The 25,776-nt window shown below is 39.7% G+C and overlaps 1 protein-coding gene across 3 annotated transcripts in view; it reads right to left on the bottom strand.

The window, feature by feature from the left end:
• cdh24b (cadherin 24, type 2b) overlaps nt 1-25,776 on the bottom strand; it is a 134,640-nt gene that overhangs the window by 32,021 nt on the left and 76,843 nt on the right. For all 3 annotated transcript variants that reach the window (XM_079614427.1, XM_079614426.1, XM_079614425.1), the window contains 3 exons: nt 15,441-15,735; nt 14,115-14,234; nt 9,426-9,593 (listed from right to left, as the gene is read on the bottom strand). In XM_079614427.1, coding sequence (XP_079470553.1) covers nt 9,426-9,593; nt 14,115-14,234; nt 15,441-15,735 — 583 coding nt within the window. The remainder of the gene's footprint in view (nt 1-9,425; nt 9,594-14,114; nt 14,235-15,440; nt 15,736-25,776) is intronic.

Raw genomic sequence — 25,776 nt, 5'->3', positions numbered from 1 at the left:
TATTGGTCAACCACTAGTGATAAATAAACATGGACTCCAACAGGTTTGTTTTTTGAAACAGCTTTTATTGTGGAAAGTGCAAAAACTTTCTCTATGCACATATAAAGGGATCTATAAACTGTGGAAAATAAATTACAAATAGGCCATTCAAAAGTAGCCATATATTCTGATGAATGTGTATATGTGTGTAATAAATAACATGATGGTATGAGGCACTGTTCATCAAGAGCAAAGCAATCAGGAAAGACCCACTGAGCTGATATGATTATGCAGGGGTTTTAACATGATATTTGCATCCAGGTCCTGCTGTGAGGCTTAATGCATTGTAGAAGTGCTGCCCCGGTGCTTTAGCTCACCTCCCGTGAATGGGCGCACAGCATCGTGGGATTGCGAGAGGGTTAACACTGCTCTCTCGTGCCAAAAGGATTCAGCACAGCAAGGATTCGGCACAGGGGGAGTTAGCTAACTGTATATGAATACATCAAAAGACTAACTGGAAAAACACTGAAAGTGAGAACGAGAGGCAGAGATTAAGAAATTGGTGTGGCGGCAGTGAGCGAGGACTCAAAGAGAGAGAGATGCGTGGGAGATGGACAGTTACTGTATACTGTTCCTCAGAATGAAAGGACTGAGAACGCAGGGGTGCAAAAGCTAACGGGAGGGAAAGAGAAGTCAGAGGAGGTGAGCTAAAGAAAGAGACGAGGTGAAGACGGACACAAGAGAGATGGTGTGAGGCCAAGCGCTTGTGCGTGGATGTGCATCTGTCTTCCATGAGTATGTGCTGTTGTGCGTGAGACTGAGGGATGGAGAAAGTTGAGGTACGGATGGGGGCGGGAGACGTGTCTGTGGGCAATGATTAAGCCGTCAATTGAAGCAGAAAGCGCTGAACTTTAGATGAAATATTAATAAATAGAGCAAAAATAAGCAGGCTAAGAAAATGAAAAAGGATTAAAATGAGGCTAATATGAACTACTACTATTTTAATTACACTCTTCAAGGATGTGGAGCTTAATTAGAGAAGACAATTATTGGAATTATTTCTATTATCAAACTCCTCCAATGCTATTTAAATCACTATTTTCTGCCATTCTGCCATGGAGTTTAATCTGCGCTAAATAAGGATGACTTGGCTTGAAACCTTCATTTACACAGCATGCACCAGACTGGGCCAGACTTGTCTAGATCACCTTAATTAACACTGGATGGCTCACAATCACGGGGTAAGAGAGAAGCTTACATGCTCGGTCTAAACTTTGCCTGCTATATCCCTGAAACCCAGTTTCGTTTACATAGGCTAATCTACACGCTACAGTGTAGATAACCCCCTCTTAGGCTTGACAGAACAGAACCAACATGAATGTATTGCAGATATCATTGATTCAAGATTTTAATGTACAACATAATTCGGGAATTTATTCTGATTCAAGGGGAATCAGAATACCAAATCCTGACTGGATGAGAGGAGGAGCTGGGGATGGAGGAGGGTAATTGGCTCCTGAGAAATGCGATAGCTGCGGATAATACGGAAGGAGCTTATATATGTATACAGTGATAAGCGTCGCATTCCTATAGGTAGAGGAAGACGTTGATCAGCTGACTAACGAGACCTGCCAGAACTAACACTACGCTTGATTTTACCCAGCACACTGTAAAAATTATATGATCAATAAGTTATGACAACATACAGTATGTTTTTACATTGCTTTAAAATAAGTTAAGCAATTAAAACAAATATATAAGTTATACAAGTCTTCAACTTTCAAAACTTTTTTTTATTTAATGTAATTTAAGTTGAAATGACGTAAACATCCAAGTTGATTATATATGTTTTTACAGTGCAAAAACATGCTGGTTTACTATTAACTGCCAGGTGATAATATGCACTGTCCATTTAACATTACATTTTTATATTTACATTTGTTAATATTACACTTAAAAACTTCGGGGACAGTATGATTTTTTTTTTTTTAAGAAACTTTTATTTAGCAAGGACACATTAAAATTATAAAAAATTACAGTAAATGCATTTATAATGTTACAAAAGATTTATATTTCAAATGTTCTTTTGAACTTTCTATTCATCAAAGAATCCAAAATAAATCACGGTTCCTAGAAAATAATTAAGCAGCACAATTGTTTTCTGCATAGATATAAATAAGATTTTTTTCTTGAGCAATAAATCATATTATAATGATTTCTAAAGGATCATGTGACACTGAAGGCTTGAGTAATGGCTGAAGTCAGCTTTACCATCACAGGAATAAATGACATTTTAAAATATATTAAAATAGAAAACAGTTATTTTACATTATAGCGTTATTTGACTATTTTATGATTGATCGACAGACGGACAGATGATAGATAGATAGATAGATAGATAGATAGATAGATAGATAGATAGATAGATAGATAGATAGATAGATAGATAGATAGATAGATAGATAGATAGATAGATAGATAGATAGATAGATAGATAGATAGATAGATAGATAGATAGATGTGGTTGTATGATATATTTTTGTGGTATAAATGTGGCCAACAAGTTTCTTGGGAGAAGAGAAAAGTGATGAAAAAAGAGAAAAACAGACTGGGAATGGTGACCGATATTGCTTGAGAAGGAGAATGGGGGGGAAGTAGATTGAAGGGACAGAGATTGTGTTTATGTCAGGGCTGCACTGTTTCTGAGGAGAAATACAGGTGGTGAAATCAGTGTTGTGTGGTTGCTTCGGGGTGTTATACCTCCAGAGGACGCTCACTCTATTTCTCTCACAAAGACCACTGGGGCTGTGGGGTAATCAAAACACATCCACACCCTCAGCTCAAAATGACTTTAATATCAAATCCCTCCTTCCGTAATTCCACTTTAATAACCGCGACAATTGTGTCCAGGCCTCCTGGTGTATATTGTCAGGCTGCGTCTGGCTCTCCCAGGACACCTCAGGTCATCTGACGTGGTCAAGGCATCATTTTAAAATACCCAGGTTAAACTAAAGCTCACTCCGTGCTGCAATATTTCATTACTAACCGCTGGAATTAGATCACCGTATGCTGACCTCTATCAACAATGGCCTCAAAGAGCCCTGGCACACTGTGCTGTATAACTAAATCGGTCCTGTGATTCAACGTGCCTGTAATCTAAAAGACCTTGCCCATAGCACCGTTTCTCCAATTACTCACCATCATGTATATATATATATATATGGCGTGTTAAATAATAAAAGACATCAATGCATGGGCCAGTGTCCAGAAGCAGAGAAACTTCAAAGTAATAAGCCAGGAATTGACTAGTTTATGCAGCCAGAGCTCAGAGTCCACACTCTCTTTTAGTTCTAGCAAGCGCCCACTTCACTTTCTTTTCAGCATCGTGCGAGAGAGAGAGGAAGTTGCGAGTTCGTGGTTTGGTGCGAGACCCCCGTCGCGCTGGCAGTCCGACGGCTGCATTCATCATAGAGACATAGGCGCAGACAGAAAGCCCTGCCGGGAACATTCCCATTAGCATGGAAATCACTTCCCTCTTACCTACCCCCACCAACCACTCCACACCGCTCGTTCTCTGCCTCCATACAAGAAGAATGGCTCTAACTCCTATTATTCTGCGTGAAGGCACACTGCCAAGGTAGATGACAAGAAAAGCGAAATCGTTGACCATTTTTCCCGCACTCCACTCTCACTGTCGCCGATAGAACAACGGCCAACCTCCTGATTGATTCCATCGGTGACGTTTGGCTCTGGGGTTATTCCTCAAAAACTCACACAATGGACCAACACTAAAAAGTTTCCCTACAGCTCATGTTACTGTCCACCTGCTCGGAAGTTAGGAAATAACAACATTTTGTCACTCTTGTGTCAGATTCAAGAACTTCTTCTGTTGCTGGTATATCAACAGTGGTGGATTTTCTTAGCAAAAGAGCAATGCTAAAATGCATATCACTGAATAAACATGCATAATTAAGACCGAATGTTATAAGACATGAAAATAACTTTGTTAAAGTTTTAGGGCCAAACAGCTTGCGCCAGCGCACCCCCTTTTTGGTGTTAAAAAAAACTACTGTCAGGATTTACTAAAGACACACAGTGAAAAATTAGCGCTGAAAAGGTGTGGGCAGGGTTTTTTTGTGGCTGACCTTATTGCACATGCATTTATAGGAGAGTAGGAGAGTATTTAAATTAATCATGCAAGTTGATTTACTAAGGTTTGCTCTTGTCATTTTACTGGTATTTGTGCCATTATTTAAAACCCCCAAAAAAGCAAGTTTTAAACCAGATGCTAATTTGCACTGCTCTGGGTAGATTGTCTTGGTCATTATGGAAATTATCCGGCAGTGTGTGTGTTCTTTAATTTGCACGTTGTCAGTAAATCACGTGCAGAACTTTCCACTCCTATCAGCGCTTTAATTTACACTGATTTACACAAAAAAAATTAGAAATAAATATTGAATGGAAAATAAGAATAAAAAATCTATGTTTTTTATATATTATAAAAAATATAATGCTTTAATAATAACACAAATAATAAAAAATAAATATAAAAAAACAATATATAAAAATTCTGTTTTCCATTTTTCAAATATATTAATATCTGGAAAATTAAGTTGACACTTCCTTTCTACCCACCATTGAAGTACAGCCAGATATACGGTATATAGGCTACCTGAAGAGATAAAACTATGCCTGTTAAAAGAATAAAATAATTGTGATTTCCGACTAGTCTACAGAAAACAGAATAAAATAATGGTTTTGATTCCTGTAGCAAAACCAGCTGAGAACTAATGATGTAGAAAGCTTAGTATTGCACATGAAAAAAAAAGTAAAGGTTCTTTTGCAGATAATTTGGCCTCTTGAGAAAAGACTGGATAGGTCTTTTTGATCTGTCGTATTGCTAGTGATTGAAACCTCAAAAAGGCTTTGCAGTGCTACTCTACTATATTTTTCTCTCATTAGACATTAAAACAGTGTGCAGTCACTCTCAGATGTCTTTGACGTTTCACCTCAAATGCACTTTGCTCAGACCTGCACATAACGTGTAAGCGGGCAGCCGCAAAGATGCAGTCATCACCAAAATTGGCCGCAGTGCTACCAGTGCCTCATGTGGAACCGTGGACCATCCAATCCCAGCTCTAATTGGGCGTTGTGATACGACGGAACGATTTCAGGGACGTTTTCATGCCCCACTGCTGTCTATAGCCCCCCGAGGAGACCCCATAGGCAGTCGCCAAGTCAGAAGCGCTTTGCCTGCTTGCCTTATTCATACCAAACCCAATCAGCCGAATCAGTCAACAAATTATCCGATCAGAACACATGGCTGAGCTCCTCTCCAGCAAACTGACTCGAGGAAATGGACAAAGACCAGGCCACGCGTCACAGATAAGGAGCCGCAAGCTCGCTGGCGTACCAGAAAAAAAGCACATCTTCTGCAGTGTTTTTGAGCACAGCGTGAGATGAAAACGACTCAGACTTCTGTGATTACAGCGGGCTGGTGTGGCCAAGATGAGGCTATTAGTGTTCCTCTCATCCCTTCCTTCCTTCATCCCTCCTTCACGCTCAGAGAAGTCGCCCTAGGGACGCATCTTTACGGATTCAGACACGCATTTCACGACTTTATCGCTCCGTGCATGGCGAAAACACAGAAATATAACCTTTTGGGATTGGACCAGACCCGCAAATACAAATAGCCGAAGAGGTTCGCTGACAGAGGGAGGACCCACTGAATAGAATTAATTGTAAAGCTACTTTCATTTTAATTGAGTGTTCAGGACCCCGAAAGCCCATATCTGACTACCAAGAGAGAAAGTGCTCAAAGCACTCCCACACATGTGAATTTATTGGGAGAAGTCACTAGGGATGCGCTTTTGGGGTTTTTGGACTCGCATTAAACCTCTTTGCTCTCGCCACAGACAACATCAGACACATTGGTTAGATGCCAGGCAACTAATTCTTTACATTTTCCGCTTCCTTTACTTTTAAAATGGATTCCAGAGGCTGAGATGAGTTTTCCGGGTGCATCTTAGTTACATCCAAACTGTGGCGTTTTATTGCCATTATACTCAAGAGAACATATGCATCAGGCCTAATCGCCTGTTGAACTTGACACTGCATGATTCCATAATGCAAAGCTAGAAGGCTAAATGGGCTTTATGCTTTGATGAGAGTGTAAATAAACAGGCTTTATGATCCGCTGAGAGCACACAGTAAGTGTTTTTTTGATGAACAGTGTTTTATTGTCTGTGTGCACCACTGACCACTGAAGAGCCTTTAAATGCAAAGCCAGCTGAGGGCAGAAGGGTGAGGAGGTTGAAAAAAGAAATTCACATACCAAGGAGACGCACAGAAAGCCAAAGAGCAAGAGCAAAGGATGCAGAATGACAATTAGCCCTTAAGGGTTGATGACAAAACCTGTCACCTCCGAGTTTCTCCATCCCCAGCCGTCCTCTCTCCTCCCTCAGACTGATGAACTGTCGAACGCGTGTATGTGACAAGAATGTGTATGTGCGTGCGACACAGAAGCTGATGTGTATTCCTGTGAGCACGCACGAGTCTCCTCTCATGAGTCAGTCAGTGAGTGTGTAAATGGCATGTGTGAGAGATGGAGAGAGAGAGGGAGGGAGAGAGAGGGAGGGAGAGAAGGAAGACATGAGAACCGACACATGGAATAACACCGTGTCTACACTGGACACGAGCGACAAAACATAATCGCTCCCATTATAATCAATGACAGCGTCAGTTGTATCATTCGCTAAGTTGAAGAGCGGCCTTTTCTATTTTTGACGCAGTGCAGAGCTATGCAGTCCTGTTTTTCCTGTTCATATGAAAAAAAATATACATGAACAAATTTAATCTGTAAACAAATTTAATCTGTAAACGTCACATCTGTACACATAAAGAAGGTGCCTCGGCGAATAGGCTATATTGCGCGTGAGGATGTTGGAGGTGGAGATTTATAGCCTTTTCTGACAGCGCTTGATATAATTAAACTTATCAATTTGATGGCGGATCCAGAAAGGTTCAAACGACAATCACCAGTGACAACTGGAGATTCACCCGTTGTAAAATGCAAAAGACTTTGGACTTCGGAGTGGCTACAGAATCAAAAGTAGAATCTGTGATTGCAAATGACAGTATCCAGCACCGGCGCGGTAACTGACAGCCGCACATTCTCCTCAAAACATTGGATTCATCCGCGCTGTGCCGTGCCGAGGCACAACGCACGTAAAGTTGATAATTCCATGAATAACTGCAATTGCAGATTTCGAACAGAGATGGCGACAAAGAGGAAAAACTACGGACTGCAGCTTTAAGTTTAGCTCACAGCTAGTTTTTTCAACATTGCTGGCGTGCAGCTTTGACGCTTCCAGTGTAGACAGGATGTAATAGATGATTTAAAGGTGTGAGTGGGTGCACAGACACACACATACAGGCAGACACACACTCCCATAAATAAAATTGATTCCATTCTCAGAGCGGAGTTAAGCTGTCCTTTTTCTTGTGTCACCATCACCATCACCTCTCCTCTCTTTCCTATCTCCGTCTCCCTGTTTTTCCTTTTTTGTTGTTTTTGCATTCTCACTCTGTCCGTGGACAAATTACGGTGATTATCATTTAGTTTCTCTATTCTTAAACTCTCTTTAAGAACTCTCTAAACCGCTCTTCTTTTGCTATCTTTTTTCGTCTTCCCTCAATCTTCGTTTCCCCTCTCCTTCTCTTTTGTTCTGTAACCAGCAAAGACTCAGGGGAAATAAATTAGTAATATTTATGATGAAACCTTCTCTGTATCGTTGCTTCTTATCTCGTCGCCTCATAAAAAAAGACACTGATCTTAACAGGCGTACCTATGTAGTCATCCGTCAAACAATCTACCCAGCCATCCATCACGGGCACAGTGCACTCCTCTGCTCCTCTCGGCTGCCCAACACGGTTCAAGGCTGTTAAAACTACAGAAACCAGCTCAACTCCCCCTGCACCTGAGTCTGCATCTATTATACCGAGGGATGCATCAGCCTCCCCGCAACATTTTTCAAACGTAATTGCAATGGTCAAAACAGCTCCCAAAACGCCTGTAATTTGTTTGCTTTTATCTGAAGTGAATACCCGGAGAGATTTCTAAATCGGCTTCCAAGTACGAGGAGATTTACCCAACCTTGCCCAGTGAACCTGAACGTCTACCTGGGTGAGACTTTGATATATTTTCCCCACACGCTCTCTCTTCAGTCTTCAGATAATCTCACCCCGACTCACCCCGGTAAAAAAAAACACGAGAAAGAGAAGGGCAGAGCTGACGTCAGGAGAGAAAGGACCCTTCTATGACCATACTAATAAAGGGCTGGTATGTAATTGAGCAGAACTGGGGGAGGAGGGGGGTAATGCGTTTGATAGTGTTACGGCTCTTATGCAGGCACAGTTAAACAGCTGGCGGTGTGCACTAGATAAGGCTCTGTCTATAACCAACCTGTAACTCTAGATCTCCTGTCTCCCGTTCACAGAAATGGCCGGTTTATGTTCACCAGGTTGCACACACAATCAATTCTCAAGACCATTTAGGAAAACAAAATAACACAAATCCAATGTTTTGTTATTTTGCCACTCTTATTGATGGAAACAACAGGAAGGGGGTGCAAATGGGGCAGTAATATGATTTAAACTACATTAGCGCCACAGCTCAACATGTTTGGAACACATGCATTAACATCTTCTAGACCATACTAGACCATCAACAATAGTATCCACAAAAATCCCAAAGTACTGTGAAATCGAAATATGGAATGTGCTTGAAAGAGTATGTCAACTTCTGTTTTTGATGACAATGGTGGCAAGCTTTATAGGGCTGCTAAGTCATGACGTTAAGTTGAAGGCCAACCTACAAACCAATTCCTACGTTTGCACCGGAACGCCTCCTCTTTTCACTGAACCGCCCCTGGGAGCACAAGTTCATTTATCGTAGTAATTTACCGACCTGCGTCTGTGGAGGGAAAAGTCCGCTGTGCGTTGGATGAAAAATAGGAATGATACATGTGTCGGCGTACAAAGTCATTTGCGCTGGGTGCAAGATAGGGCCCTTACTGTTATTATCAATGTTGAAAATGTTGTAGGGGTACTTTTATAGCAACATTATTAACTCATGCTGTTAAAGCACATCACTTCAAAATCTGTGGATGATTGTGTGTGTAATTTATGTTGCAGAACAAAGTTAAAAAGTTTTAAATTTACTTTAAACTCCCTGAAAATTCCTGTGGGAAAAAAAAGCTAATTCTCATGTGGGTTTAAGGAATACAAATGTTTCTACATGGGATATACTTCAAAGAGTATCTTTTTTTCAAAGATGGCTTTTATTGTAGCCACTATGGTAATTTTACAGACACTATTGGTACCATGGTAAACTTCTGTAAGGGACATAGATGTAGACTTGATGTGAGATAAGGAAAGTTACTCACTTTGTACGAAGCGCGGAGGGTTGTCGTTGACGTCCGTCAATCGTACAGTAATTGTAGTCGTTCCTGACAGGCCACCAAGATGTCCGCCCATGTCTTTAGCTTGCAGGACCACCAGATACAGATCCTGCGCTTCTCTATCCAGATCAGGAACTGCAGTACGCAGGATGCCTGAGGGAGAAAAAGAGAGAAGCACATCACAAATCCAATCATCTCCTTGAATCAAATAACTTCCATGTGTTCTCTGACCGTAAGCTTGTAGAAACACGTCCCAGTGGACAAGGTCACCCGTGCGAGACTCCTACCATCGGACAACAGTCTACAATGGAGGTTTACTAAAATATCACAAGGAAGTTTAACTATGGATACACACTATACTGCATATAGGAGGAGACCTTTCAGAGTGCTACGGCTCAGAATGCTAATTCCCGCTAATGAGTAAAAAAGAATGCCATGCAATGCATACACGACAGAATTAGGTTAATATCCTTGATTAGCATTCACAAAACTCCAGGAGAAAAAGCCCTCTCGTTCATATCAGTGTGGGGTCCACAAATGTCAACAAAATTAATTAGGTTTCATTAGACGGCCAAATGGAATCAAAACACGAAGGAAGTCCATTATCCACATAGACAGAGACACAATACACCGACTGCTACACAAACATTCGCACAATGGATCCGTGCGTGCAGTAAAATTCATCTTTCACTCTCTCGCTCCTTCTCTCGCCTCATTTTTTTCTAGCCTGTCATACACACAAATACCCATCATTCTATTCTCAACCCTTACGCTCACACATAGATAGGCCACACAGTCCCCACTGCGTGTAGAATCACCCTGTGCTCACTTCACTTCTGCCAATTCCACTCTATAGCACAAAGAAGCAGGAGTGATTTTTCAAATGACTACAGCCCCCCTGTAACCCTGAATAAAAGCCTCTCACAAGCCTCTGGGTCACAAACCAGACCCTCTGACAGGCACAGAGAGAGAGCGCAGAGGCCGGTAAGCTTGCCATTTAAAAGAAAAGTTCACCCAGAAATTCTGTCATCATTTACTCACCTTCATGCCATTGCGAACCCGCATGCTGTCATTTTATTCTGTAGAACACCGGTGATATTTTTAAGACTTTTTATGCACCTACACTACCATTTCAAACTTTGTGGTCGGTACGATTTGGTTATTGAAAGTCTCTTATGCTCACAAAGACTGCATTTAAAATACAGTAAAAAAAGCAATGTTGTGAAATATTACTACAACTTAAAATAATTTATTCCTGTCATGGCAAAGCTGAACTTTCAGCAGCCATTACTTCAGTTTCACATGATCCTTCAGAAAATATGCTGATTTGTCGCTTATTAAAATGTATTACTATACAAGTTTAAAAAGCAGCAGTGCTGCTTAATAATTTTGTGAAAACTGCGAATAGAAAGTTCAAAAGAACAGCCTTTACTTGTCTGTAATGTACTTGTGATCAATTTAATGCTTCCTTGCTGTATTAAAATATTAATTACTTTAAAGAAAAAAAGATCTCACTGACCTCAAGCTTTTGAATGGTTGTGTATATAATGGCAGTAAGCAACACACACAAAAAGCCATAAAAGTATCCCATTTGGCATGAAGTCATACAATATCTTTATGTGAGAAACAGACTGACATTTAAGTCGACAGATTGCATGAATGTTTCCACAGCCAATCAAGCGAAAAACATAATTTGTTCCCAAAAAAGAAAGCCAATTTAAAATTACTCACTAAATGCTGTATATAAGCCAACGGGACAATTTATCATCAATTTAAAATGTCAGAATCATCATTTAATCTGGAGATGCAGGCTAGAAGTGAGCTTTGGTGGCATCAGTGAATAATGACTTGTAAAACTATCATATGACTTCAGAAGACTTAGAATATGACGCACAAGTGAGTCATATGGACTACTTTTTATGATGCTTATGGTGATTTATGTCCATTTTGTCCTGCTTGGTAACTGAATTGTCATTGTATGGCAAGAGCTACGCAAAGATTCTTAAAAACATTTTACTTTATATTCCACTGAAAATATAACAGCATACAGGTTTGGAATGACATGAAGGTGAGTAAATGATGACAGAATTGAACTATTCACAAACCTGTGGTGACGTTCCACTTTGAAGCATTTCTCTTTTTTCCACAGCCCTCAGAAGTGTGATTTGAGTTAGTGTTTGCAGCATTTGTTAGAAGTGCAGCAGCTCAGCTGGTATGAATACATTTCTGCCAAGTCAGTCTGGATTAACGAGCATTGAAGAGAGGGAGGGAAGAACCAGGAATAGAGGAAGGAGGAAAGAACCAGAGAGATGAAGGGATGACAGACTGAGGGGGAACTGATCAGGGCTTTGAAGGGAGAGAGCGGGGTGCTGATGGCTGATCAGGGACTGAGACCAGCCTAAAGAGAGTATAACATGAAACTGAAGACTATTCTACAAAAACATTTTATTGTATTTTTCACTGATTTTAGTGACTTAACTTGAGGCTTAGTGACTTCACTTGTCCCTCAAGGATGAAGGATGGTGAGAATATGATTAAGAACTTGTTCTCTATGGACAACCGATTAGCCAAACACTTGAAGCGGTTCTTCAAACAGTTTCTCACATAAATGTTTTAGATCTCCTCATGTTAGTGGTATCTACTGTTATTTTGTTTTTGTTATTGCATACTCCGCAGTCAGACACCTTTATTTTTCCCACTTTTATTGACAGTACAGTAGAGAGAAGATGGGAAATTATGGGAAAAACAAGATCAGAAAAAGATGCAAGCCAGACTTAAACTCATACTGGCAGCATGAACACCGCAGCACGTGTCATAAACCTGCACTATAGCCTTCTGAAAACATACCTGGTTTATGGTTGTTAGTGCTGGTTTGATGTTGGCATAGCTGGTGGACAGCATGACCTTTCTGGTCACAAGCAATACTATGATAGGGAAACTGGTTGACGAGTGATGTTGACCCTTTCGGCTGGCAACGACATTTAAAAAATTTCTGTAAAACAATGTCCAAACTCCTTTGTCTTGCTAAGGCTAATTTCATGGCTATAATTTTATGCATTGCTAAATACAGAGTAAAATAATATAATCACCCTTTGTGCAGAATTTACTGCTTGTAATCAAAATGATGCTCAATTGTGAAATTGGATTTTTACAGATGATAATTGATCTTCACAAATTTCATGTCAAGCATGTTTTTCGCTGACACTTTTGTCTATTTTATGGATTTTCATAGTTTAATAGGAATATTCACCCCATCAATTACTTATTTGATGTGCTCTATGTCAGCTGATCAATGTTTATATGTGAATAAATGCCTAAATTAAATCTGTACAACATATAAAGCAATCATGTCTCTTCAGAAGACTTGAGTTTAACTGCCTGATTCATATGCATTACGCTTTGATGAAGTTTTTGAAGCTTGAAAGGTTAGGGGGAATGAACTTTCAATGTAGAGACATAAATCTCACAGGTTTCATTAAAAAAATATCTTCATTTGTGTTACAAAGACAAGCAAACGTTTTAAAGGGGTCCTATTATGCCTTTTCACTTGTTCAACTTTAGTAGTGTGTGTAATGTTACTGTTTGAGCATAAAATAGATCTGCAAGGTTACAAAGTCCACTCCAAAGGGAGATATTTTAATTAACAGAATTCACTTTCCAAGAACTACAGTGAACGACTCGTTTGGACTACAACGCAAATGTTTCGGGTTTTATGAAGTCACAATGTTACTCATTTAAATAATCCACGCCCATGGAATACGCAAAAAAAGGGGACGAGGCCTGGTTGAGCTGCATTAGAGAAGACAGTGTTGTTTCTGTGTCAAAGAGATGCTGTTTTTTTTCACCCCGTTTCCAAAACTCATTTGTTTGACCATCCTAAGGCTGACGAACTTGGAGTGGTTAAAATTTGTTTTAAACACTGCTCCTGAACATTATAACCCCAACATTTACTGTATATGTGTGTTGCCCATTTTACTGAGAACAGCTTCCAGAACCTAAGAGAGTAGAATGCAGGCTACACACAAAAGCTTCTCCTGAAATTGAGCAGTTCCCACTTTGTAGGGACAATCTGTTGTTTGTGGATCACAACTGGTAAGTATGTCTTATTATTTGTAGTTGCGTTTTTTATTAACAGTTCCAATTATACGTTTTATGTTGTTGCTACAATGTAAACAAAGGACAAAGCTTTGCCTCTGCTCGCCTGCTAGCCAACATTAGTGTTGATATAGTGTAAACTGTAGCTTTTGTAAGCTCTCACTTTAGTAAAGCTGTTCACCGCCCTTTAGGAACATTAGTCATGGTTTTGTGATTGACTAGTTTGTATTACCATAGTTTTTTCTGACAAGTATCATGTTTAAAGTGTGTACATCTTAAATGTACATTTCCCGAACACGAGCTAACTGGTGCCAATCACGACACACTGGGCCAGCTAACCAATCACAGCACAGTTCGTATTTTGGAATGAGGGGCTTCAGTAAAACAGAAACTAAACGGTGTGTTCGAGCCAGACTGGGCTGTGAGGTGCTGTAATAATGTAAAATATGTGAAAAAAATCATGTGTTTTTTGAACAATCAATCATGAAAGCATTTTCTAATACACCCCAAAAACAAAATCAAGACTTTGTTACAGGGCATGATAGGAACAAAAATCAGTTCCTGGGGGGAAAAACCCACCTGTCTGAGGGTCCATTGAGAAGTGCGGCTGTCCCTGAACTAGCGTGTACACCAGCCGTGCGCTGTTCCCATATGTGGGATCGTCTGCATCTGAAGCCGTCACCTGGATAATGGAGGTCCCTGAGGAATAGTTTCAGGGAGAAAGACAATAAGATATGATCAATACAGCACATATGAACACAGGTCATAACAGGACAAGCACATTAAATGGAGAGAGCCGTATAAAGACTGACAGATTCTCTCCCTATCTCCCCCTGCTGCAGTGTGACAAATACAGTATTCACTTTCTCTTCTCCCCAGCCGCACACCTTCTTTCATTCGCGCCTCTGACTGTCTCACTTCATTTCTCTTCATCTCCTTCTCCAATTCCCCATTTGCTCCCTCTCTCAATCTCTATGCCTGTTTCTGCGGCCACCCTCCCCTGTTCCCATAACTCCCTCACGTCTCCAATCTCTCCTGCGTTCCTGACAGATATGGACTTTTTTCCAACCAAATAAATCAAAGAGCTTCATGCGAAGGACCGAAGCGGTTTGAAAAGAACATATATATGTACAATGGAAAGAGAACTACGTTTCCCATGGGGCAACGGCTGACAAGCTCAGAGGGACGAAGGGATTTGTGGGAGCAGCTGTTGCTGTTTTCAGACATCAAAGGCCTGACAGTGTCACCAAGAGAGCTTGTGGGTTGAGGGGAGGGAGCCGTCTGATTACGGATCTTTCACAGGTACTGTAGTTAAGAAGCGGCAAATGAGAATAAGGTAAGAGAAAGAAAGCAAAGAGAGATTGTCACTGTAAACGAACAATCAGTTAGGCAGATCAAAAAACAGACATGACTGCCGGGTTGACGCAACATGTACCGGCTCAGAGAAATCTATTCATATTCAATTTGAGCGGAACTGAAGAAACCAGGCACAATTTAGACTGATAACGCATTCACACTGCTAGAATATAGATTTGAATGGCGCTCGGGTTTCGTTTACCCCAGCAAGGGTATAAGCATTCAGATGCAGCACAGAATATTTCTTGTTGGCGGATGGGATGCTTTGAAATTAATTAAACCTATTTCAGGCAAAACAAAACAACCACGACCGTCAAGGGGTAATATTTTGAGCCTGACTCAAACGGACGTAAAATCGATAAACGTGAGAGGTTATTTCACCAAATGAGCGTCATTAACATTTAAACGGCGGAAATTATAGAGAGCGTTTCCTCAGCTTTTCATCGGATGATTTTTGGGACAGCGTGAATCCTGCATTATTTAAAATCATTGACATTCACAGAGAAAAAAACGTGCTAGCAGGGATGAGGAAATGCTGTCTTCCGCTACCTATGTTTGCCATCTCGGGTACTGTGGCGCTGTAGGGTCCGTCCTCGAAGACAGGTGGGTTGTCGTTGATATCTTGCACTCTAATGATGAACTGGGAGGAGGGCTCCAGGGCACGCTCTGTCTGACTGTCTGTTGCCGTGGCAATCAGACGGTATTCGTCCTTCTCCTCCCGATCCAAGGGCTTGGTTACGTGGATGTTGCCTGTCTTCTCGTCAATCACGAACACTGACCCCGCCCCCTCACCCCGCAGCACGTACTTAGTGCGTCCATCACCTCTGTCCATGTCAGTGTGAAGCTGATGAGAAGAAAAAGAGAGGGAAAGGATGAGACAGAAAGATTACAAGAGACTGAAGTGTTCAGAAGAACAAATAGTATACTGAGGTCAAAACAGACTTTATAAAAACAGACATTTGCATCAAGCAAAAACAGTCAAATAGATGATTACTCTCGAAATACTGATGCCACGGTGATGGGCGAAGACATTGGGGGCTCATCCGCAGACAGTACAGATGGGCGGTAATGATCACACAGCCTTGCGTGAAGCACTCGTACTCAAGGCATTGATTGCGGGCGGAGTCTGGTTACCGGATCAGCAGCAGTCTACGGCTAAGGAGCCTTCATGCAGTGAGCAAAGCCTGGGCTGCAAAGGGAGCGTGTGACGCTCAGAAAGAAGAGTGTGGGGAACGCATCAGCATTCATCCTCATTATCGCTTCTACGTGGCCAGAATACGGCTGCTTAAAAAGACCCCATAACAGCACAACTTCTACAAAAAGTGCCACACAGCAAGTTTGGAAGACAAATGGGAGTGTGTACTATGTTTGCAGGCATTCGAGTGTGGAAAGAGCTGAGTATGTTCCCTCAATGGAATCAAAATGGAGATTTTTTTTGGGGAATCAGAATATTCATCGTTTTTGCAGATTGAATTTTGAGACTAAACATGTGGTTGCGTAGATGTTAAATCCCCAAAGAATGCCCTGAAACTCTGTGGGCAGTGATGAGGAAAACTCTAAGAAAAACATTCTGCTCAGTGATACACACATTTTTGTGTACAATATCCAGGCGTAATGCAACAAGTTGGCAAGCGATAAAACCATATTTTCCATGTCAAGGGGTATTCACATTGAGGTCTCCAGGTCTCTGTACTATTGGTTGGTAGTAGGCGTTCCTACTAAGCTAGCTATATCAGGAAGCATTCCTCAGTATGTTTAGATCTAGTTTAAAAGTTAAACTTCAATCAGTATAAAGCAGTAATTTTTCTTTTTAAAATATCATGTAAAAGTTTTAGACAGAATAAAATTGTACTAGTCTGCAAAGTTGGACTAACAGACCACTATGGCTTAACATCATCCAGCATGTACAGTTGTAATCAATAATATTCAACCCCCATTGCAAATCAGGTTTATTGGCAAAACTTACAGACTTTCAGCTGTTTGCAATGAACAAATCAAACAAATGTAATAGCTCAACCCAATAGCACAAATATTCAAAACAGGGGTTGTCAAGCACACCTAATGCAACTTATCAAGGGCTTCATTAGTTGCACCAGGTGTGCTGGAACTAGAGAACACATGAAATATCTAAATTGGCTAGGTTTGTTGAGTGTCACATTTGAGTGCATGTTAGAAATATGTCAAAAGAATGGTCTAAAAAGTTAAGAAGATATCATCGCCCTGCACAAACAAAGAACAGGATACAAAAAGAGAGTGAAGGCACTAAATGTTCCTTGAGACACCACTGAAAGCTGGTGTTTTAGTTTGCAAGTTCAAAGTTAAAGAAACAGTGGTTACACTACCTGGATGGGGCAGAAAAAGGAAGCTATCAATGGCTCAAGTGACTGCAAAAGACCTGCAGCAAGACTTGGTGGCAACAGGCACTGAGGTTAAGGCCTGCACAGTAAGGCGCATACTAAAATCATGCCAGAACTCCAAGACGTACACCACTACTGACCTAAAAGCACAAGAAAAGTCAGCTCCAATTTGCTCAAAATCATATAAATAAGCCACAGAAGTTTTGGTATTCTGTTGTGTGGAGCGATGAAACAAAACTAGAACTTTTTGGCCCTATTAATCAGCGGTATGTCTGGAGGAAAAAGAATGAAGAATATGCTGAAAAGAACACTATGTCTAGAGTTAAGCATGGTGGGGCTCGGTGATGCTCTGAGTCTGCTTTGCATCCTCTGGCACTGGAGACCTGCAGCGTGTGGAAGGCAAGATGGATTCATTAAAGTATCAGTAGATCCTATGAGAAAACGTCATTCCGTCAGTTAGGAAGCTGAAGCTTGGGCGTCATTGAAACTTCCAACAGGACAATGATCCTAAGCATACCTCAAATTCCACCATGGCTTGGTTGCAGAAGAAGTCCTGGAAGATTGTACAGTGGCCATCAGTCACCTGACTTGAACCCCATAGAAAATCTCTGGTGGGATTTGAAGGCGATTCCAGCATGCAAACCCAAGAATATTACTGAACTAGAGGCCATCGCTTATGGCTAAGATTCCTCAGAAACGCTGCCAGAAGCTGGTGTCTTGATATGCATCTCGTTTGCAGCAGGTCATAACAGCAAAAAGGGTGTTCTACCAAGTACTAAAGATGCTTGTCATGAAGGGGTTGAACTTGGGGAAACCACTTGAAACGTTTGTTGTGTTGAACTATTTCAATTATTTTTGTTTGATTTGTTCATTGCAAACAGCTAAAAGTCTGTAGATTTTGTCAATAAACCTGATTTGCAAGTTGAATAAACAATTACAACTGTATAATAAAAATAATGTGTTTATTACAATAATTAGTAAATATGAATTATGTTTTCCACAGGCCAATCACAATAAATAAATAAACCTTTCCAATACTACTGCTCAAAGCATTTTATAGCATGGGTCTCCACAATCAGCATCCACCTGGATGATGCTACACCAGTTATCAGTGGAGAGGAGACAGTGTGAAGTAGCCAATTATATGTGGATGATTACAGAGCCATGATGGAGATAGGCCAATTTGACCAGGGCGCAGGAGTTGCATCACAACTCTTTTCAAAAAGCACCCTTTTAATTACCATGAACAGTCAAGACTTTGGTTTAGTCCCAGTTTATACCTGGTATTAAATCCATTTTGGGTGGCCATTTGTGATCAAATTTTTAAGCGAGGGTCTCAAGGCTACATACATTACTTACCACATCAGAGTGATACTACAAGTTTGCAGGTGCAAAAAAAGATACAATGAGTCAGCACATTATTGATTACTGCATAAAAAGTGCATAAGTCCTACTGCAAACATGATGCTCAATGCTCATTTGTTATTTTAGCTCCTATTCGAAGTAATTTTTGGATGCACTTTACATAATCTGTGTCAATTAATGCTGCTGCCATGCAAATCAAAGATATTCCACGCAGTCTTGTGCATGTATATGCAACGTTATCTCATTAGTAATCATACATATTTGTAGGTAAAGTGTGGTTTTGGCACACATACATTTTTGTATGCTAGCAAAGCCACCGAAGCATGAATTATTAACGTATATGAACAACTTTAAGAGAACTACAAATGTTTACAAATCACTGGGTTTGGATCTGAAAAAAATATCTATAATATATACACTGTTCAAAAGTATAAAGATTTGTTATAAATATTTTTGATAAGAAATCTCTTATGGCCACCAATGCTGCACTAATTTGATTAAAACATACTGTAAAACAGTAATATTGTTAAATGTTATTACAGTTTAAAATAATCGTTTTGTTTGATTTTTAAAAAAGAAATATACATTTTTCATTCATTCCTGTGACGGCAAAGCTGAATTTTCAGCTTATTACTGTATACGTTTTATATTGTTGAGAAATGTACAGTACGTTTAGGGGAGAGGTCGGATAAAAGACTGGAAAATATCTATATAATAGTAAAATGTAACCGTACAAATATATTTATAGATAATTATAATATTATATAAAAAATATTATCTTTTTTTGTATTTTAGATGCTGTCAGTATGTCCATATTACACTTTCCAGAATATATCAAAATGTACAAAAATATACATTTGCAATCAAATTTATGAGATGAGGCTGGTACATATGCACGGATTGGATGCAAGTGTTATTTTCTTTCTAAGCCGCAAAACGTTTTGGACCCCACACTTGTTTTTTTAGTCCTGATCTCTTGTCATTGGTTCGCTGAAACGGATGTTAATACCAGGTGTTAGTACCTCAGCTTCAGATTGAAACTAGTCGAGGGATATACGTGGCAGCCAGTCCAGGTGTCTAGTGTCGTTGCTAGGGAGAGCGGGCAGCTACGAAGCTGTTGCTGTGTTATGGCTTTGGAATTCCTGATTCCATCCATTAATTCCGCCTTGAGCTCTTGGTCAGTCAAGCCTGCCAGCAGTTTGCCGTTCCAAGCCCGGGGTTCTTAACGAAGGGCCTTAATGACCCGCCTTAACGACAGGCCTTAACGACAAGACTTAACGAGGCCCTTAATGAAGCTGCCGCTATCGTTAAGGCTGGAGATGGCGGGATGATGAAAGACACGGAGAAACCCCTCTGTGTAGTCACGGTGAACGAGAGGAGCGTGTCCTTTTGTCCCTGGCATTGACCTGATCGACGTGACCTCAGCCAACACTCCTTGTGATTTACACATCCAATAACACAGACGTAGTGACATGGCTCAAAACAAACACTCACACACTCACACAGACTCAAGGACAGACACACAGCGTGATGCACAACCACACACACACACACACACACTTCCAAGCAGATGCCTGACCACATTAGTGAGAAAACAGGCATGAATTTAAACAGTCGCACCATTATTGGCCCTACTGTGATTTGAATATTGAAACTAAATGAGGTATAATATCTACACAGATGAAGTGGGCAGACACCTTAATAAAGGATTTATCAGAGAGGCTGTTAATTCAAAAACAAGACATTTTAAAAAGCAACTGAATTATACATGAAACCGCATCAGAAAGGTCTAATTCATGCACTGACACCCAGTTGACCATAATATGCATTCAAATTAGCCATGTCAATTCCTGCCACACATCCTGTTTCAAGGACACATTCCCGGCTTCCTTTGTATACATGGGCATTATCATTAGGCCTCTAAATCAACTAAATTACTTATATTATAAAGTAATGTTCTTATGCTCATATAGTCAATTTCATATTTTTGCAATAACCATAAATCATGAACTGTGGGAAAAAATATTCAGTGTCAACCTCTAAATCACTTAAATAACTTATTCGGGTATACTCAATTTCACATTCCTGCAGCACAATAAATCATAAAACATTGGGAGTAGGGGAAAAAAATGTATTTCGCATCTGTGCATTAACCTAATGAATGTGTTTTCCTGGGCAGATTTATTTAGCGCCCTGTGAGTTGGGAGAAACAGTGTTTGAGAAAATGGCACTTCAGCCATCATATGAAATGGGTTTTGACTGCTCTAAACAGCAATGCGGTGGCCTGGATACCGAGAGGCCATCTACACACATAACCATTATAGAAACACACACTCCGATACACACAGATCTCAGCGTGTTATATGAGTTTCAATCCCCCTTTGCGACCAGGGAATCTTATCAAAGGCTTTAAGGCTGATGGGAGAGAATCCTCGGCTCCTTCACGTCTGAGTGAGGAAGATGAAGCTCACACGCTTCTCCTCAGAGGAGCCCAGCCTCACATGACTCACTAGCCACGTTGATCAATTTTATATGTAAATTAAACAAATGTTTATTATAAAGTATATATATATATACAGTATATATATATATATATATATATATATAAACATATATTATTTATATATATTTAAATAATATGTTTTTTATATAATAAAACAAGATATATAATATATATCTATAGTTTATTGTAATTTATTATTATTATTTATAATTAATTTAATTAATCAATAAACAAGAACTATGTTAATAAAATTAAAATTATATATAGATCATCGAAAGTCAATGCTTCACAATGCTGTTTGTTGATCCTAAACATAATCAATATTTCCCATATTTTAATAATATTCAAAATTGTAAATTATTAAATTATGATAATATCAATTTAACATATTAATATGTTAATTTAGCATACGTAACCTAAAAAGTGTGTGTTGTGTGTATGTATGTATGTACAGTATACACTGTGTGTATATATATATGTGTGTGTGTGTGTGTGTGTGTGTGTGTGTGTGTGCGTGTGCTTTTGTTTATATTACATTGTGGGAACCAAATGTCCCCACAAGGATAGTAAAACCTGAAATCACCTCCATTGTGGGGACCAGCCAGCGGTCCCCATGAGGGGAACGGGTTAATAAACATACTAAATTATATTTTTTCGAAAATGTAAAAATGCAGAATGTCTCCTGTGATGGGTAGGTTTAGGGATAGGGGCAGTGTAAGGGGATAGAATATACAGTTTGTACAGTATAAAAACCATTACGCCTATGGAATGTCCTCACAAGGATAGCAAAACACCCTTGTGTGCGTGTGTGTGTGTGTGTGTGTGTGTGTGTGTGTGTGTGTGTGTGTGTGTGTGTGTGTGTGTGTGTGTGTGTGTGTGTGTGTGTGTGTGTGTGTGTGTGTGTGTGTGTGTGTGTGTGTGTGTGTGTGTGTGTGTATGTGTGTGTGTGTGTGTGTGTGTGTGTGTGTGTGTGTGTGTGACCGAAATTTAAAAAAATATATATTATTTTAAATAGAATATTACATATTAAGTATTTAAATATAATGACCGAAAGTACGAATTTAAATAACATAGATATTGGGTAAAATCAAGTATAATACTTTCAAAATGTAATCTGACTACATGAAACGTTACACCTATCGCTGCCCACAGAGAAAAATGCTGCCAGAAATCATGTCAATATTGAAAGATCTGCTAAAGTCAATCTATTACACATCTATGTTATTTCTGATCTGGCGAAGTGACAGGTCTCTGTTGCAGGTGCAGTGTGGGAGAGTTCCAAATCGGGATGACCTTGCTTGGTTAACTCTCCACTCGTGGCCCTGCTGAATGACTAAGAGCAGGCGTGACTGTGTCTTCTCACCCAGACTGACCTTCCATCTGTCTGGCCCCCAGCTAGAACCAACCTCGCATCCCTCACTGGATCTCCTCTGCCAGGCGGCTCCGCACCTGCAGCCCGGGGGCCCAGCTGAGAGTCCACGACTGTGGGGCCCTTATCTAACCACTGACACATAATTAACATCAGCCCTGCCAGCCCAGGCGCACTGACCGCATTATTAAAGCTGTTTACCCTGGCGTAGTCTGACACAGTGACACCAAAGTGCCAGACTCCTGAAGTGCAGCGCTCTGAACTCCAGAACAAGAAGGTGTGTTTCTTCTCTTATTCTTCGGTTCTGCTCAATCTGATTAGAAACAGTCGTGTAAGCACTGCTAGAACTAGGTGAGAATGGTGCCTTGCAGTTGATTTCACAAGTCGAGTTGAGCCGCGGTTACAGGTCAGTGGAGTCACAGCGCAGCCTGGTTTCACCCACACTCTTACACTAATGCCCCAAGCAAGTTAGTAGGGGTGCCGAGATTAGTTGCTGGTGCTGAGAGTCTGAGAATGGAGGTGTTGTTTTTGTCTGTGTTGTTTTTGTCAGGCTGAGTCGAAACTGATGTAATGCCATCTGACTCAGCTTGGCCAAACACCCGACAACGTCCATCACTCAAATGCCCACGTTTGACGGTCACATGAGTAGTTGCTTTACATCATCAGCAAGTATTTTTCCAATTTTCTGCTGTTGTTCAGCCTCCTTCATGCATCATTTATGATCAAAATCAAAACCATCTTTATTTGGCACAAGTTTATGCAAATACCAGTGGTTATTAGCATAATCAGCTGAAATATGAAGAAAGAGCGCGTGGTTGTTTTTATGAATAGTGTTTAACTTTAATGGGATGGCTTTGAGGCTGACACCATATATTTTAGCTTTATTTACTTTAATATTTTCAACAGGGGAGCATGTAGGCAGGAAAAGGGCACCAATGTTGATGCAAATCTCTTTTGCGCATTTAAAGGGCAGTTTGCTCACTTCTCTGCCACTGTCTGACAGTGCCAAGACGAGCAACCCTGTGCCAAAACCTAAATAGCAAAAGACAGAGCTTATCTTTTTAATTGTTCTGAGCATGACTTTGAGTAGGCTGTATGAATAAAACTACAAACAATACCTTGGTGCTTTTCCAAAACACTTTGCATGAAAAGTGCCATGCAGTTCAAAAATAGCAAACGTTAGTCTCTCTGGAGAAATGTTAAGCGAGTTTATTAACCATTAGGGTGCAGTCCTTTAGAAAGTGGTCATCTCTATGCCTTATTCCCTGTAAAGGAGAAAACCCTTTGAAGTAACTCTTCAAGGGGTTTGCCGGGAACAGGGATCACAATTTGCAGTGGTCTGGAATATACATCCAACGTATCTTGAGGGAGAAGGGAGGCAATGTTGTTTATGAGGAACTTGAAATGAGCAAATTCCATGATTACATAGCTTTGGCATAGGTTTAAATATAAATTATATTATTGAGAATATATTTTAAATATAATATTTGTAACATATTCAAATTTCATTTTTATTTATTTAAAATATTTCCCTAATCTTAACTCTGAATGAATAAATAAATATCTGGTGACAATTTTTCAGTGAACCTTTCTTCAAAGACAAGTGACTCTCTTTATGAATTGAATCATTCATGCAAACAATTTGTTCAAAAACACCGATTCATTTGGGAACAAAACCTTTATGATAAAGTAATTGAATCACTCACTCAAGCGATTCGTTCTATAAACATTGATTAATTCAGAAGTGAAATAATTGACTAATAATTGATGAGTCACTGAATAAACTTATTCAAAAACATTTGCTCAAAATGCTGATTCATTCAGGAATGCCACTGCTGTGTTGTTGCTCAGACACATACACTATTGAATGGTTTACTCGCCTGCAACAATGTCTTTTTCTCAGCACGTATGAAAGAAAAAGAATCAAATTGATAATTGATTAATTTGGTTAAAATTTTTAATTGATTGACAGCCCTAATATAATTTTGCAGCTCAAGCAGTTCAAAGACTTGTTCTGACTGTAGCCTCCGGCTTCACACTATGCCTTTGCAGTACACAGGCTGTTAGAATAATAAAAAATAATAGAAAAATAAACATGGTTTCATTCATACCTGCATGAATCTGCACCTTAGTATTTTCAGGTTTTAACAGTATAGGGCACAGGTCAATTCCCCTCCCCTAAAGCTTCACCCTATTCAATAATCTCTCGCTCTCTCTCTCTCTGTCTCTCTCTGTCTCTCTCTCTCTCTGGGGCAGTGGGCATGGTTAAGTAGAGCGGATGGCCAGCCTCAGCTGAGAGGATTCAGAATAAATATTAGCTCAAGGTCATGCACTGTATTCACACTGGACTACGCATAATCATGAGTTAACCCTCTGCATGACCATCTCCTGTCTGAGCATGAGCAAAGCCTTACAGTCCTCCAGCTGCAAATCACTGACAGCGAACTAACTCTAAAGCCTTTATACAAGCCAGGCATGTGAGAACCTTATATCATTTCTTCACTGATGAAACTTGCCCTTACCAGGATTTTCCAACCTGTGGGTCACCACATACAGGTGGAACTCGAAAAATTTGAATATCAAGCAAAAGTTAATTTATTTCAGTAATTCAACTTAAAAGTTGAAACTAATATATTATATAGACTCATTACATGCAAAGTGAGATATTTCAAGCCTTTATTTGTTATAATTTTGATGATTATGGCTTATAGCTATGAAAACCCCAAATTAAAAATTTGAATATTGTGAAAAGGTTTTCCATAGGTCATAATCATAAAAATTATTACAAATAAAGGCTTGAAATATCTCACTTTGCGTGTAATGAGTCTATATAGGCTAATATATTAGTTTCACCTTTTAAGTTGAAATACTGAAAATAAATGAATAAATGAAATAAATGAACTTTTGCACATTTTTTTGAGTTTCACCTGTACTTGACTTTAGGGGAAATGATTATGATTTTACTCTGAACCATAATCAACAATACATAAATAATAAATAAATAAAATAATTTGCCACACAGACAGAAAATAAACGGAGTGAAAACGTTAGGACCATTCACAAAAATGAATTATGAGATAAAACTAGCTGAATTAGGCTAAAAAAGCTAAACTTTTAAAGTCATCTTGAGATCTCTTGAGCTTTTAATTAAAAAGCCATGGGTAAATACCAGACGAAATACAGTTTTATAAAAAAAAAACTTGTCTCTTGTGAAAAAATTCTCAGCATTCAGTGAAATAGGTGCAATCAAAAGAAAGGCACGCAACAGATTGAAAATGTGCAGTGATATTC

This window comes from Phoxinus phoxinus (genome assembly GCF_949152265.1).
Source record: "Phoxinus phoxinus genome assembly, chromosome: 5".
NCBI classification, from domain to species: domain Eukaryota; kingdom Metazoa; phylum Chordata; class Actinopteri; order Cypriniformes; family Leuciscidae; genus Phoxinus; species Phoxinus phoxinus.
The sequence above is the reverse complement of the archived record's forward strand: the minus strand, read 5'-3'. Positions and strand labels throughout refer to the sequence as shown.